The 15,725-nt window shown below is 36.7% G+C and overlaps 2 protein-coding genes across 10 annotated transcripts; both read right to left on the reverse strand.

Annotated features, from left to right (window-relative positions):
* Positions 1-2,102: 2,102 nt before the first annotated feature.
* LOC135585450 (uncharacterized) lies at positions 2,103-5,798 on the reverse strand. Of its 3 annotated transcripts, none has more exons than XM_065185171.1 (6): positions 5,603-5,798; positions 5,400-5,483; positions 5,171-5,305; positions 4,298-5,077; positions 2,722-2,866; positions 2,103-2,346 (listed from the first exon to the last, which is right to left on the reverse strand). In XM_065185171.1, the coding sequence occupies exons 4-6, from the start codon at positions 4,845-4,847 to the stop codon at positions 2,244-2,246; spliced, it is 798 nt and encodes a 265-aa protein (XP_065041243.1). In that variant the 5' UTR covers positions 4,848-5,077; positions 5,171-5,305; positions 5,400-5,483; positions 5,603-5,798; the 3' UTR covers positions 2,103-2,243. The 3 variants fall into 3 exon arrangements, with proteins under 3 accessions (XP_065041243.1, XP_065041248.1, XP_065041237.1); XM_065185176.1 differs by having other exon boundaries at positions 4,298-5,015; positions 5,132-5,305; XM_065185165.1 differs by having other exon boundaries at positions 4,298-5,015; positions 5,128-5,305.
* A 1,078-nt stretch (positions 5,799-6,876) lies between these two features.
* On the reverse strand, positions 6,877-15,250 carry LOC135674919 (uncharacterized). Of its 7 annotated transcripts, none has more exons than XR_010513776.1 (7): positions 15,075-15,248; positions 13,927-14,269; positions 12,195-12,645; positions 11,484-11,779; positions 8,254-8,595; positions 7,904-7,947; positions 6,877-7,823 (listed from the first exon to the last, which is right to left on the reverse strand). XR_010513776.1 is itself a non-coding variant. In XM_065185186.1 (5 exons), exons 2-5 carry the CDS (start codon positions 14,239-14,241, stop codon positions 8,272-8,274), a joined length of 1,386 nt encoding a protein of 461 aa, XP_065041258.1. In that variant the 5' UTR covers positions 14,242-14,269; positions 15,075-15,248; the 3' UTR covers positions 6,877-8,271. The 7 variants fall into 7 exon arrangements, 3 of the variants coding, with proteins under 3 accessions (XP_065041258.1, XP_065041265.1, XP_065041282.1); XR_010513775.1 differs by having other exon boundaries at positions 6,877-7,826; XR_010513774.1 differs by having other exon boundaries at positions 7,904-8,595.
* Between the last annotated feature and the right edge of the window lie 475 nt (positions 15,251-15,725).

The following is a 15,725-nucleotide window of genomic DNA, read 5'->3' on the forward strand; positions in this document are numbered from 1 at the left end:
AAAGTTGATAAATAAGTTACTGGTGGAGGCTTCATGTATGTTAGATTTCTGAACCACTAGTTTGTTCGTTCTTATAGGTGTGTTGGACATAATAATGAATCGTCTTATGAGATGATTGTTACTTCTTTGATTTAGAAAATCGAAGATGAAATTTAGGACAGAGTGGCAGAGATATATAGTCACCAATCTGACTTGTTTAATTGTGTTATGCATGACTTCAATTATGCAAGTTGGATTATAATTGTTCTCCATCTAAGTATAGATCATATTATCATATAGTATTGTGATTATCTTATATTGCCATCATGCAATATAGTCAATCTTACCGGGGTAAATTATATATTAATTTTTATAATTAGTTACTTTTAGTATCTTGATGTCTACACTTTAAAAATTTATATTGATATCTTTATAGTGATAAAAATAAAACATCTAAGTTCATTTATCCTAATGTCGTCAGTTTTACTAATGAAAACATAAAAACAAAAGAAAAAAAAGATAAATTTAACGCTCCAATTGGTAATGATGGATGGTACCATCAATGGGGGTCGCAAGTGGTTATTGTGGATAAAGAGAATGACGATAAGAAATAAGGGCTACTTTGTATATACGTTAATGCCGACGTAATTGTTAAGCGACAAAAGGGTCGTTCGGCATCTGCATCAACGTCGACGTAGTTGTCGAGTGACAAAAAGGTCGTTGATGTAGATGCTAAGCGACGTCGATGCAATTGCTAAGTGATGTTGCTTGACACATGCATCGACGGTCCTTTCGTCGCTTAGCAACTACATTGATGTCGACATAAATATAGAGTGACGAAAGAGCCACTCATCAACTGCATCGACGTAGATGCATAACGACCTTCACCTCTTGTCATTGTTTTCATCATCCACAATAACCACCCCTAGCGATGTCGTTATTTGCCACCACTAATTGAAATGTTAATATTATCTTTTTACTTTTTGTTTTTATGTTTTCGTTAGTAAAACTGATGTCATTAGGGCCGCTCGGCATCTGTAGATGTCGACTGACGAAAGGATCATTTCATCAACATTTGCATCAACGTCGTCGTAGTTATCGAATGATAAAAGGATCGTTGATGTAGATGCTAAGCGATGTTACTCTGTATTTGCATCGACATCAATGCAATTGTTGAGTGGTGTTGCTTGACATCTGCATCGGCGTTCCTTTCATCACGTGGCAACTACATCGACGTCAACGTAGATTTAAAGCGACGAAAAAGTCACTCATCAACTACATCGATGCAGATGCATAATGACCCTCACCTCTTGTCATCGTTTTCATCATCCACAATAACCAGCTCTAGCGATGTCGTTATCTGCCACCATCAATTGAAACGTCATCAATTGAAATATTAAATTTTTTTAATTTTTAAATATTTTTATTAGTAAAATCGACATCATTAGAATAAATAAACTAAAATATCTTATTTTCGTACTTATAAAGATATGAATATAATTTTTTTAAAATGTATGGATTGAGATATTAAAGGTAGCTAACTGTAATTAACCCTCTCATAGGTGATTTTATGCTTTGTTTGTTGTAGTATCAACCTTTCTACTGAAGGCATAACTTATGTATATGTAATCACAAACATGCTTCAAAAGAGGTTTTTGTTTAGTAAATAATAAAAGATGAAAATAAGATAGATGGACAAAATCTTTATCTTAATGATACTAATAATCTTATTATTATTATTATTATTATTAATGATGATAATAATAATGATGATGATAATGATAATGATGATATCGACTTGTAATAATAATAATAATAATAATAATCTCTGGTCTTCCTTGATGTAGGTCATTAAGGGTACTCATCTAGTTTAAGCGGATATTACAGATGTGGGTATTAAAGAAAAAGTGAGTTGCAAGCAAGCAAAGTGTATCAATTTCAATTACTAGTGATGTCATCTCGAGTTATTATCTGAATGAGCAACAGAACATCTGAGTGCACGCTTCTCAGTAATATGCTTTCCTTCTCCATTTTAAGTTCTAAGGGGATTGCATGAGGTGACATGACGATTGATGTTTCGTGAGTTGGTGACGTAAAGGACACGGCTCGGGCACAGTTAACCGTGTGACAAAAGACTAGGAGTCGTGATGGAGTAACACAGAAGGGTCATGTACAGGAATACTATCTATGTTCGTATATACATGAGCAGATTGGAAGAGACGTACCATTCAGCTGTTGGTCTCTGCACACATGATCGATCGAGCTCATCCCATCGAAGGATTTGCATGGTTTCGCTCTCTCAAGCTTCCAGATCTATTCCTCGTTGCTTTGTTGTGCTCATCATACCCGGACGCTGGTTCGACATCGCTGCAGCAAGAAACGATACTGACATCATGAACTTGCATACATGAAATGACTTTGTATGATTTGGTGCAATTGTTTGGGGCAAACCAGTAGTTATCCACTTGTGCCGAACACAAGCAATCAATATTGGAGTATTATTGAAGCATGACATTCTCCAATTGTATGAATTAAAAGACATGAGTATGAATCAAACTTTAATCATGACATGGTTGCAATAAAACTTGTCATTGTATCAACTAAAATAGCATCATTCCATAGAAGCCGGAAATCTGCCTTCCACCAAGAAATACTATCAACAGAATGGTTTCAGAAAACAGACTCCCAAGCCATCTCATAGTAAATTTTAGTCGAATAAACTAAAGGATTCGAGGCGCATACTTGGGAGACATGGAGGTGGATGCCTTAGGAGTATTTCCTGATGCATTCTTGTAGAAGTGAATAGAAATCAACCCGCCCCTTGTTTCTACGGAGGATTCGGGGTGACCATTGGATCTGCCACTGGAGCTGCCGCTAGGAAGAACTCCTGCGAAGAAACAAAAACATGAAATTGGAAGCCTAAGCAGTAATAATTGCAGTCTAATCAGTAATAAGCCACAAACTCCAAGTAACATGAATGAGAATCACAATCACTTGTCAAGAATCAAGATCGCTGTATCTTAGTTCCTTATGTGATCATGTCATGCTTTGCCAGTGTCTTGAGCAAACCATTCCATGGCCATATTGCAATTGCCTATTAGTGTCGTGATCAGATGCGAAGCACAAGGCATTTTAAGACCCCAGTCATATGATATGCAACTGGGGAATGGTGTGATGCATGTAATATCATATACACAAAAACATTGCAACGAATGTAAATCTCCACTACAAGATTCTAGAATCAAGATCAACTGTATCTTAGTTCCTTATGTGATCATGTCATGCTTTGCCAGTGTCTTGAGCACACCATTCCATGACCATATTGCAATTGTCTATTAGTGTCGTGATCAGATGCGAAGCACAAGGCATTTTAAGACCTCAATCATATGATATGCAACTGGGGAATGGCGTGATGCATGTAATATTATATACACAAAAACATTGCAACGAATGTAAATCTCCACTACAAGATTCTACAATCAAGATCACTGTATCTTAGTTCCTTATGTGATCATGTCATGCTTTGCCAGTGTCTTGAGCACACCATTCCATGACCATATTGCAATTGTCTATCAGTGTTGTGATCAGATGCGAAGCACAAGGCATTTTAAGACCTCAATCATATGATATGCAACTGGGGAATGGCGTGATGCATGTAATATTATATACACAAAAACATTGCAACGAATGTAAATCTCCACTACAAGATTCTAAAACTACCATCTTTAAAACCATTCATACTTGATAAATTATAATAATAACTGCTTCATTCTGCCGATAACGGCACAGAACAACACAACTAAAACTCAAGATCAAGCTTCGCTGTTTTAGAACAGACTGGAGCATGAACTAAATCAAACCTGGAAGAAGATTGGTGAATGTTACCCACACCAAACATGAGCTCAACATTGAACACTTGTTATAAAGTGGAATACTTGTTACTAGGAAATTGATGTTTCTTTCTCACATTGTGCAACGTGAATAGGCATGTAAATGAATAATTCACACTAACATGGAACTTCTAAATATCGGCAAGTTAAATGTACTTTTGTGCATGATATGTGCAACTTCTAAATATGGGCATGTCAACAGTGTACTTTTAGTTCCAGTAAATGGAAGTAGTGTAAGTAACATAGACAACTCGATGAGAACTGCCAAGTTGGAACAGAGGCCAACCATCCATTACTTAGTAGAAGATGCAATATAGTGTGAAATTCAAGACTCTAATAAAGTTTGATGATATGTTATCTACTCCCCATGGCATTATCAAATTATATCAACTCCTAATCCAACACACTGTCAACTGGAATCAAGGTACCTTGCCACATTATAACAAGGATGAAAAGAATGGTGATAATCAAGGCCCACAAGTTGCCGTTAATACGCGCAGAATTGGCATCCTTCACCTTTTTCTTCATCCGCTCGATCCTAGCTCGCTTCATCATTGCAATTTCTGAGATCTCCTTCATCAACTTCTGGTTGGTTGCATCCAAAGGCGGAGAGTTGGGTGGCCGAGGTGGTTTCGGTGGCTTCTTGCACCCCTTCTTTTTTGTTGTCTCAAGTCCAACCTTCTTCTCCAAGAGGCCCATTTTTGCCTCTAGTCCAACACTCCTATCCCCCAAGGCTTCCCCATCTATGAGAGGAAGCTCCACAGAGCTAGATGCACTATCCCCCAACCTTACTACTCTTTCTCCTTTTATCGGCCCATCAATACTGATGAAGCTACTCCACACCCGACTCAACATTCCATTGTCCTGTCCGGCACTACACCATGTATCTTTTGATCCTTCCTGTTCTCTTATCACGGAATTCTCACCGCCCTCTAAATCAAAAACAAGTTCTTTTTCTCTTGAACTATTCTTATCCATGATGACCCCAATTCCAGTTTTCTGGTCAAGTATAAAGTGTGCGTACCAAAATATCCATCATCTCATTAATATTGAGTATCCGCAGCCTAATATCTATCTGTTTGCTAGCATCTGTAACTATAAGAGAACACTCGTCTGCTTCAAAAAAGAAACGGAAAAACCATCTTCCTGCAACCAAGAAAGAGTTCAAAATAGATCAAGTCCACCACCAAAGGATCCACCATCATCAGCTGAAAACAAGAAACCAAAGGTAGATAAGGATCTGATCGAAGAAAACAACCAACGAGCTATTATCCATGATAGCCGAGTCATAGAATTGGTGCCTTTCTGATAAAATATGAAGTGCCTATACCAAAACATCCATCATCTCAGTAACATGGAGTATTCACAGCCCAAATATCCATATATTTGTGGCAACTGTGAGAGAACACTTGGTTTACTTCAGAAAGGCCATCTTCCTGCCACCAAAACAATTCCAAAGATATCAAATTTGCCACCAAAAATCCGCCTTTTTTCAGCTGATAACCAAAACACAATAAAACAACCACCGACCTCCAAATGCAGCTACTGATTCTTCAAGGCAAACCTAATGATCTTCTTCATAGTTACGGAAGCCACTGCATGATTCTTTTTCTTCTGCTTTCGGAAAAGAAAATTAAAAAATAAACTTTACATGCCAAGAAAACGCCGATTTTGCGAAATCCGACCTAAAATCCATCAAACACGATCAAATCAAAGCATATCAACGGCCTTACCATCAAGCCCAAGCAAGCAAGAGTTCCAATCGAGTCCAACCAAGAAAGAGCCTGCGGATAAGGGGATAAGAGCGGATTTAGGGTTTTGCTGACGAGAATCGGAGGGTTGGTGAAGCTGAAGCATCGGAAGATGGAAACACATAGGAGCATAGTATAAAGCAGGATAAATCCAACATATGTTGACGACGACCGCGAAGGAAAACGAAGGGGGCCGAAGAGGCCGAGGTTTTCTGTTGATTATATAATAATAATAATAATAATAATAATAATAATAATAATAATAATAATAATAGAAATGGGAGTATCAGTTAATCTTTCCTACTCCTTATATTCATAAGAATATTATATAATTATGTAATATGATATTTATAATAGTATTAGAAATAATGTTAAATTGATAAGGATATTTTTGCTTTCAATTGGGAAACATCCAATTCTTAACATCATCTCTACATTTATGATGGGAGTGGAAAAATTGAATGCAATAATATAATTCAAGTAAACCCACATGTCATTGGAAAAGAGTCAATCTCTGATTGCAATCGTGATTATTATCACACTATGACTTTTGATTAAATGAGTAAGGTGGAGGACCAATGAATATAATCTTACTATATAAATAAATAGATTATTTTCGGAACTTGATGATGGATCACATGGGAAAGGAATAGCTCAAGCATGATGCAAGTCAAACCCTCTCATAAATTTTTGATTCAAATAATCAACCACCTACCTAATGTGGCAGAGACCTAATATGAATTATCATATAATATTTGGAACTATAAGTGTCAAACACATTTAATTGGATCTATCTACATGATGTTTGGGTGCATATGTGCCAAAACCGCTTGAGCCTAATTCCTAAACAATGGATATACTATATATATAGGTTGAAATATTAGAATTCAATGGTTGAAAGACTTGTGAAAGGATGCAAACTCTTTTCTTGAGACCTTATCTACAGACTATTGCATGTCAATATCATTTGGTTGGAGACGAGCCAAACTTTTTTAAGTGCAATGCATATGCTTTTAGAATGGTTGAAAGATACCAAACCTTGATGATGTAGTAGTAGTCTTTTGTAACAAAGGTATCAAGTATCAAAGATCTTTACCAGCATCTGTATTTTACAAGTACAAAGCATTCAGTTAAATTGTGAATTCACAACATGTTCGATACATTGAAGAAGCTTTAAGGGATGAATAAAACATTTCAGAATATGTGAAAAAAAGGGTAGAACGATATAAAAAATAATAAATATTGAACAACAAATGTAAAGAAAAGAAATAACATGAAATTAAATACGCAGAAAATACTGTCTATAAATTATTCATCCTGGGGGCTCAAGTCACTGCTAAGTGGTTCACAGACATTACAAGTAAGACTAGTGCACATGAGCACATCAGGAATTTAAAAGGTTATATTAATCCAACACTGTTTATCGTGGGTACAAAATCTGCTGCCCATCTGATGAGCTATGAGCGATGAAAGAAGACAGAACCCGAATAAAAACACAGTCGACTCCAAAAACAGAGAAAGCAGCATCAATACTGACAATTTTAACGGAATATAAGATGATACTCCCAGAAATCTCCACAATCAATCTATGATATTAGAAATTGACATATGTATGTGCAGCCAAAGACTTTGATCAAAAGGCTCACTTGTGGCTGAATCTGGTGGCAAAAACAATGGGGCAAACACAAACCAAACTGATTGCAGGTAAACCTTTGTTGGTAAGCTTGCACATCCACATAAAACTAACATCCAGCAGGCATAGCATGTACCTAACTGTACCTAACGGGCACCTAGGTTAGGTGCCATGAACACATCAACTTTGTAGCAGTTGGCACCAAAACTGTGAACTAAATGATACACCCATATGTCTCTAGTCACCATGTAAAAATCACAAACAGCATGTTCATGATCATATTATCCGAAACAATAGCCATACCAGGCAAGACAACTGCAGGCTGCCCTGATTTCCATCCTTTATTGGTATTATATGACTTCATGCCGACATAACCTTTTCCTTAGTACCAAAAAATATTACCAACTCAGAGAGTTTCTCTACATGAGTAAAGAAGTGTTGATTAGACTACACCTAATCAAAGATCCAACGATAGTCTCACTACCAGCAAGATACATATCTATCTCATGTCAATGTGATGAACCCTCCATTCCAAGGCAAATGCATTTCTTGAAGTATCCGAAATGCAAACTGCTGAATATTGCAGAAACAGTTAATACTGTAGAACAGTGGCTCCTTAAACCTCAAAGATAAAGAGACTGGAAGCTTACCACAGAATCAGCAATCTTTTTAACTTGAATTTCCATATTGCACCCTGAAAATTTGGCCACAAAGTATTAGGGCAAAAGTACAGTCAGATAACCAACGACATCCATCATATAACTCTTTAAGTGTCGGACATCATCAATTTTGCATGCACTGACATCTAACAGAAGCTTTCCAATTTGAGAGCCGGTCAATATTCTGACCCGAGCACTTACCTCACAAGCTAGAGCCAAAACAATAACTTCGTCCTTCCAAAGGTAGATAGACAAAAGGTATCACGTTGAAAATAATGTTAAAGCATGATTCTAACTTCCTTTCCAACTTTGAAACAATCAAATAGAAAAGATCAACTCACCACCAGATACAATCCTGATTAGTATCGAGCATACACATTCCCAAAATCTTCATGCCTCTGACGCTGTAATTCACCATATGCCTCATGTGGCCTTGGAGCTGAATAGTTCTCACCAGGGTATTGGTATCTATTTGTGGAATCCATATGTAAACTAGACCCAAGATACTGCATATTCCTGGTAGACAGATCATACTCAGCCAAAGATGGTTGGTTATAGGCAGTCCGACGTGCTTGTTGCCGCCTTTGGATATCAAGCTGAAGAAATTCTTTCCACTGCTTCCTGTGCATACCCCTCATGATAGCCAGCTTCTTCATGTAATCCTCCCTCAGCTGTCTAATGCACTGCATTCATGGAAATAATGTGTGCTAAATCTATATTCGGTCGATTAACCTCAACAAAGAAGTTACGAAGAGGGCTACTACAAAACCGTAAACCACTAATATTAACAGCTGTGTATCTCCATTAACAATAGTGTAAAAGAGACCCATCAATCTGTAACATCCCATGGTAAACTCACAACATTAGTCAAGAATGTTGTGCAACTACGACTTCAACAGCAGATGTGGAAGTTGAACATAATTTGAGATACAGTGGTAGTTGACTGGTTACCTTTTCAGGGAGAATACAACAAAAGGGAAAAGAGAGGAAAACAAAAGAATTTTGATCCAGCAGTTCACCAGGTTTTTGATATTATACAGACAGCCTGATGCTCATGGCCATGTTTACTGAGACAGCTTTTGAAAATCCAATTAACAGAAGTGGTTCTTAAAAATGATTAAATAGTGCTCCTGTTAAATCATATCACTGTTGACCACTGAATCAAGAAACATTATCTTCTAGCCAATCATGAGATCCTTATTTGATCAGCACTCTGCACAATAGACGTAACACCTCTGCACCACCTATGCAATGAACAATGCTTGCATATCCAAATGCAACCATGCGATAGAATGCTGAAACTAGGAATTGGTTCCACATTAGTCCTAGTCTCTATGCCAAGAGCACACTACAACCTTCCAAAATATGTACAATTGAAAACCATATGATACTTTCCACATCTCTATCGCTTCAAATGATACACCTAATCCATAGTTGACCACCTTCCACATACCAAGATGGGAAGTGAATAATCCAGTCTAACCTCGGAAACAAATGTTTAAGATCTTTTACATTCTTATCCTTTAAGGTGAAAAACCCTTTGGGCAATCCCATCTTCGAGTAACTTGCGTTTATATCAATTAGAAGGGCCAACAGATTGATAGGATATTTAATTATCACCATACATAATAATGAAATATTCAAAGGTACAACCTGTAGGCACTTGTGAAAACAGTTCGAGGCTTCAAGCTTGTTCTCAGAGATAGAGAAAGATCAAACACAATTTTAGATACATCACAATTGAAACTGGAAGAGCATAAACTGGAGAAAATGCTGACTTTCCAAAACTGAAGTAGAATATAGCATATGTTTCAACAGATGAAAGAAAATGTTGCCTACAAGACTAATAGACCAAGATTCATAGGGAAATGATGCAAGTGTGTCAAGTCAGTGGGATTTAGTTGCAGCCTAGTAAGTCTAGTTTATGTCTTAATCAGAGTTAATGTTAACCTAAGTCTAGCTTTTTCTAGACCCATATTTTTTTGTTTGGAACTGTTCAAACACAAAGATAACAGTATCCAGTCATTGCACCCTAAATTCTATTAACAGACCTGAAAATCCAAAATCACTCAAATTTATATAAAAAAAGAAAGAATGCTCATAATAGACAGATTATGCAACATAAGCCTACAGGCTGTAAACCCAGGGCAACTTTTTTTAATAAAGTGAGTTGTCTCCAACTTAGATATTGAGCACAGAGAAAGAATTAGTTGAGAAAATAACAAAAAAGTATTAAGTTAATTAAAATTCTATTAAGCATTAGCGTAAAATCGACTTCATCACGTATCGAAGTAAACTGAAAATCAAAATTTGTACATTCCACTGAAATGTCAATTTTTCTCATCTTTCCGGTAAGGTTCACATGAGTGAGATCAGCCTAAAGATTTGGAACCAGGTTGACTAAAAAAAATAAATCCAAACAATAAAAAAAGTATCAACAAACAAAAAAAATGTTATGACCAGTAAAATTTTATATATTTATTTTGAACATCCAATCTCAACTTAAAATATAAGATTTTTTTCCTAAGGTTCATGGGGATAGTTAGGGTCCTCTCTAAGTATTTAAGGACCTTGCTCATCTCAGACCATTCATATTAAAAGTGAAATATTGGACCTCAGCTGAGAGTTATGGTTCATATAAAAAAATTAAAAAGATGTGAAAATTGGAGCATGGTTCATAAGTCCATGTGTTGGTATGCTGGTATGTACTAAATATATACTGGTCTGGCACAAATTCTTTGAATTCACATGAATATATGCAATATAACAAAAACATATTTATTGGTGATATGAAGAGAAGAAAAAATTGTCTGGTTTTTGAACTGTTTAACTCTTTTCTTGATCCTATTACCAAGCTCTGATTTTCAGTCAGTTTCAGCTGAAAGATGCAATATAGAAATCAGTCATGACCTTTCTATTAACCCAATGTTGCAAAATGTTCAATGCTGAACCTGAGGGACCAATTGCTGCATAAGTACTTTCAACAGCTAATCTTCTGACATATGGCAAAATAATTAAAAAAACAAATAGCAATTCTTAGCAGCACGTGCTCACTGACAACACCTGAGAAAACTATAAAGAACAAGCTGATAGCTACTTCCGTAGTTAAAAAATCTTTCTACATGCATTAGGAGTTTAAACATAGCATGACAGAAAAAGGAAAGAAAAAATTCACATCATTTATTTAGTGCAATAGACAAGTTTAAATAGCATTTAATAAATGGAGATGGGTTAAAATTTCCAACTATCATGTTATGGAACAGTTGTGAACATGTATGACATGTTTGTAGTATCCTAGCATTTCTAGAGAAGTAATTATTCATGGATAAACTCTACAAGCATATAGTGGCATTGTCAAAGTAAACTAATGACATGAAGGTAACCATCCATGAGCAATGCAAATTAAAGCTAAAGGAGTGCTCAAAGGAATATTCACATTCATCAGGAGTATAATTTTATTTACTAATGACAAAGACACCACTTAGGTTCTAAGGATCTTCACTTAACAATAAAAACAACATCAAAGAGGTTTCTATCTGTTGCATAGCAAAATATAAAGTTAAGACTATACCTCACGGTGCTTGTAATTCTCTTCATCCTCTTCCTGATCATGTATCCTTCCAATCTCCATAATCTCCTTCTTAAATTCTGATTCAAGTTCTTCTAAGTATTGAGGGTAGTTAGAAAAGTCAAACTTATGCTCAGAGTGGGAATCCATTCTCTGTCTCTCAATATCCCAGCTGTGGTCATGCATTGAAGTATGATGATTGCGTCCATCATATGACTTAAATGCATCACGACCAGAAGTCGAGTGGAGAGGAGATTTTGATGGTGCTGGATGGCCTTTTCCTCCTCCATTAAAGTAAGCTTCGTATATGAAGAACATGTAAGCTATTCCAGACTATAAATCCAGATGTCTAACGTAGATTAATGCTTTAACTGGAGTCTACATGATGTTTAAAGGAAGGAATGATGCCAGAAAGATGCAGAAACATTGGGCCTAGCTAAACCACAAAGTCTGGATATTCTTTTGATATACCTATTTGCACTCAATAAATCAGTCTGACCCAGAACCATGCAGAAAATCACTTCATAATCGGACTCATAAAGGTTGAACTTACCTCTTGCTCCACAAGGACAAATAGACAATCACTTCTTGATGAAAAATAGGGTGGTTTTTTCTAGGGCCATCAGATTAAAGACAAAAAAACTAGCAGATAGGAAACTATATGCCAAGCCCCAAACTGTTGATCGACAGTAGAAGTTTCACTTAAGGCCCTACCTCGTGGAGAGCCCCTAGACATTTTACGCAGCTCTTGACGTACATTATCATTTGCGGGCCTTTCCTGGTTAAAACCCCTGCCTGGGATGCGCGACGTGCTTCTAGGACTAGAATGAGATCTCTGAGATTCAGAGCGTCTTAATTGAGAACCTTTGGGACTTCCATCAAGTGATCTGGAGTCATATCTGTTTGAATTACTTGGACTTCTCTTTCTATCCTTACCATCCTGAATCACTTTATGCACAGCATCTACACCTTTTGCCAAAACTAATCTATCCCTTCCACTGACAAACAGAAACTTCTCATCCATTTTTATCTTACAACCAATATCCTTTTCAATTTGATTTATCACCTTATCAGAGAAAAGAGCTCTCACATTCTTGTCTCTTGCTGGAACTCTTTCAAAAAAATCTGTGGATTTACGATTTGCTCCAAGAGTAGATGGGCATCCCTGCAACAGAAACAAACGGGTAGGACAGACAAGCAGAAGGTCTAGCTATTCTAAGAGGTTATAAAAAATAAAGTTGAGGTGATAGCAGACTCTACTCTCGAGTATGAAAAGCACATGCACCTAGCAATCTCAACCTTTATGAAGCTGTAACATACCATGCAAAATAACTAAAAGAATCCATTACAAAGATAAAAAATCTAGCAGTATCTTTAAAAAACCTTGTCACCTTTAATGGATAATAATAAAAAAAAGAAAAAAACTCCAATAACATATTTATATATCCATACAGAATCAAACTTCCTGTTGTTTCTTTTACCAATTCATACAATCTAAACTGGCCATCCCAAATTTTGTCTTTTACTGTTATTCCAATAAGAAAAATACATTTGGTAATAACCCAGTGAATATCACTAGAGAGAACAAAAAAAAAACCATTTTCTTTGCAATATCGTGTCATGTGTCCTAGATCAATTGATCCTCCTGAATTTTCCCACATAATATTGATGCTACAGTACTATACAGTTGGTCCTTCTGTAATCACCAGTAAGCTACAGTACATAATTACTGTATTGACAGAGAATCTACAAAAGTGTTTGGCTGATTTTCATAAACATTTCTACAGTTTTAACACATTTTCCATAGCATCATTCAGAGAGACTCAAGCGGCAAACTAAGTAAAACATGAAACAAAGAAAATTTGAAGATAATAAGCCAAGAAATATTGTTAATACTTCATCAGAGTCTCATATTCACTGTGAATCTAGAAAACCCATTTATCCAAACTATGGATCTAAGGAGAACCTAGACCAACTCTTTTAAAGTAGCCAAGCCATTAACTAATTCACGATTAACTTTTTCACAAACCGGCATGAAGAGCACATCATCAACCAAATTTCCTTGGTGCTTCTATAAAAAAGTGCCTGTGCAATAAGAGGTCACCTTCACCATGATCTCACCTACACCAACGCTTACCTTCTTATGGATGGGATTTCTTACAATATTGTCTCATAAACAATACTAGATTTACCTAAAGATGAGTGTCCTTGCTGCATATCCAAGTTGCAGAACACTCGGTTTTATATGCCTATGCTCAACATAAACAGTATGTAGATATGTTTCTTAAATAAACTAAAATTTAGGTCTAACATCATACAATAAATCTAAGATTTCTATTCTGCAGAACATCATATGATAAATCTAAGAACCGTGTTCAGCAGTTGGGTTCCCTTACAGCCATGTGGTCGAACGGATATGCTTCCAACGGCACATATGCATACATACCTGAGTAAAATGACCCCTCTCTCCACAGATCTTGCATATCATTTCTTCATCTTTTCTTTTCTTCCAGTTCCTTTCAGTCGCCTTGGCTTTAGCCTCCCAAACCTTCGCCTCTCTGCTCGTAAAATCAGTTGGTACAGCATTAGGATCTCGAGGCTCATCTTCCTCATCAGATTGACTACCAGAAAAGGGCCTCTTGTTTGTATCTCCTTTTGGTGTGGCAGAGTCAGATTTTGATCGCAGAGGACCAGCATATTCCTTCCCATAAATTTCATCAAAAAGCTCACCATCTATTTCAGGGCTTGGTTGTCTATCCATTTTGACAAGCCAGCAAAACACTTAATACCTGCATCCCAAACAACTGAAACTAAATTTACATAGCCAAAAAGCCATTTACCATACTTGGAATTTGTTTGCTCTGATGATCATTGCATGTCTTTGATAGCCTATATGACTATGTCATTCATTCGAGGGAAGCTTGTGCAACAAACATAATGTAGTACAAAACACTTTTGATAAAAAATAAATAAGAGACTAAATTCTTTGCTTTAGCTATTAATCTCATTGGCAGGGACGAGTACATTACAGAAATTGCTTAACATTTGCAACTACCAGGACAGATTGTTTGAACTACAATTCTAAGAAACATACTATTATGTCACCGGTCAAAGTCTAGCATGTTCCTAGCAGTCTGCAGTGACGGTCTTATACTTTAAGGATATCAGAAAAGCAATTAGCATATGAAAGTAGCAACCAGAGGTTTCCTTTTTCTAAAATAATTACGAACAAAATTTCTTGAACAACCACACTTTGCCGTGCTGTGAACCCAAGGTGACAGATTGGTAACTTACTAATATTTCTTGATACTGGTGTAGACTATCTTGAAAAGCTCTAAATGAGAACAATGTTTGAACCAAAAAAAGAGTTAGATATATAATGCATAATAGGCTTCTAAAAAGCTATAGTTCATATGTGCTACTCATCTACTCATAACTCCAGGTTTGGTTTCAAAAACCGAGTCATACATGATCCAGGTAACCTCACAGCAACGCCTCATGAACCAAGAAAGATAACCATATCAGACGATCCAGGCAACGACGACCAAGCACGACCCATGGAGGAGGAGACGGGAAGAGGCGAATCGAACTGACCCAATCCTTTCGACCACGACAGCGTTTGAGCCGCAAATGGCGAGCACGACCGATAGGGATCGGAGGTCGTCGAAACGAAGGGCAGAGAAAGCTAAATCGGAAACCCTAGGCGTCGGGGCTTCGCCATGCTCGTCACGGTCATCTTAAAGCGGAGCGGTGACGACACGAGACAGCAATCTCTCGTCTCGCGCATCGGGAGATATCGGCGGGCATACCGATCACGACCGTCCAATGATACAATGGACGGTCCATATTTGTTGTTGAGATCCACCAGTGTTTCCAAAGAAGCCCGGCCCGGTGGTAGAAGAGTCAGAGCCGGCCCAAATATTTTAATGTAATCTCTGGGATTATCAAAAGCGTATATAGAAGATTATACAAAGTAAGAATATACAAGTATTATATCTAGAAATTTGAAGGACTCTTTCAAAGATCATGAGATTTCAAGAGTGAAAGATTTATTATGACATGATGACCTATTTTACCTGTTTTTTATCTTATGGGATTTTAAGAAGGCAATTATAATTAAATTATGTTTTATGTTGACTTGAATTATCTAATCAAATGATGTCAGATCAACAAAAAAATAATTATTACTTGATATCTATATGTGGAATCTAAATAGATAAGAGACTGGAACTAAGTGGCGTTGGA

The sequence above is a fragment of the Musa acuminata genome, chromosome BXJ1-1 (genome assembly GCF_036884655.1).
Source record: "Musa acuminata AAA Group cultivar baxijiao chromosome BXJ1-1, Cavendish_Baxijiao_AAA, whole genome shotgun sequence".
In the NCBI taxonomy this organism is placed as follows: domain Eukaryota; kingdom Viridiplantae; phylum Streptophyta; class Magnoliopsida; order Zingiberales; family Musaceae; genus Musa; species Musa acuminata.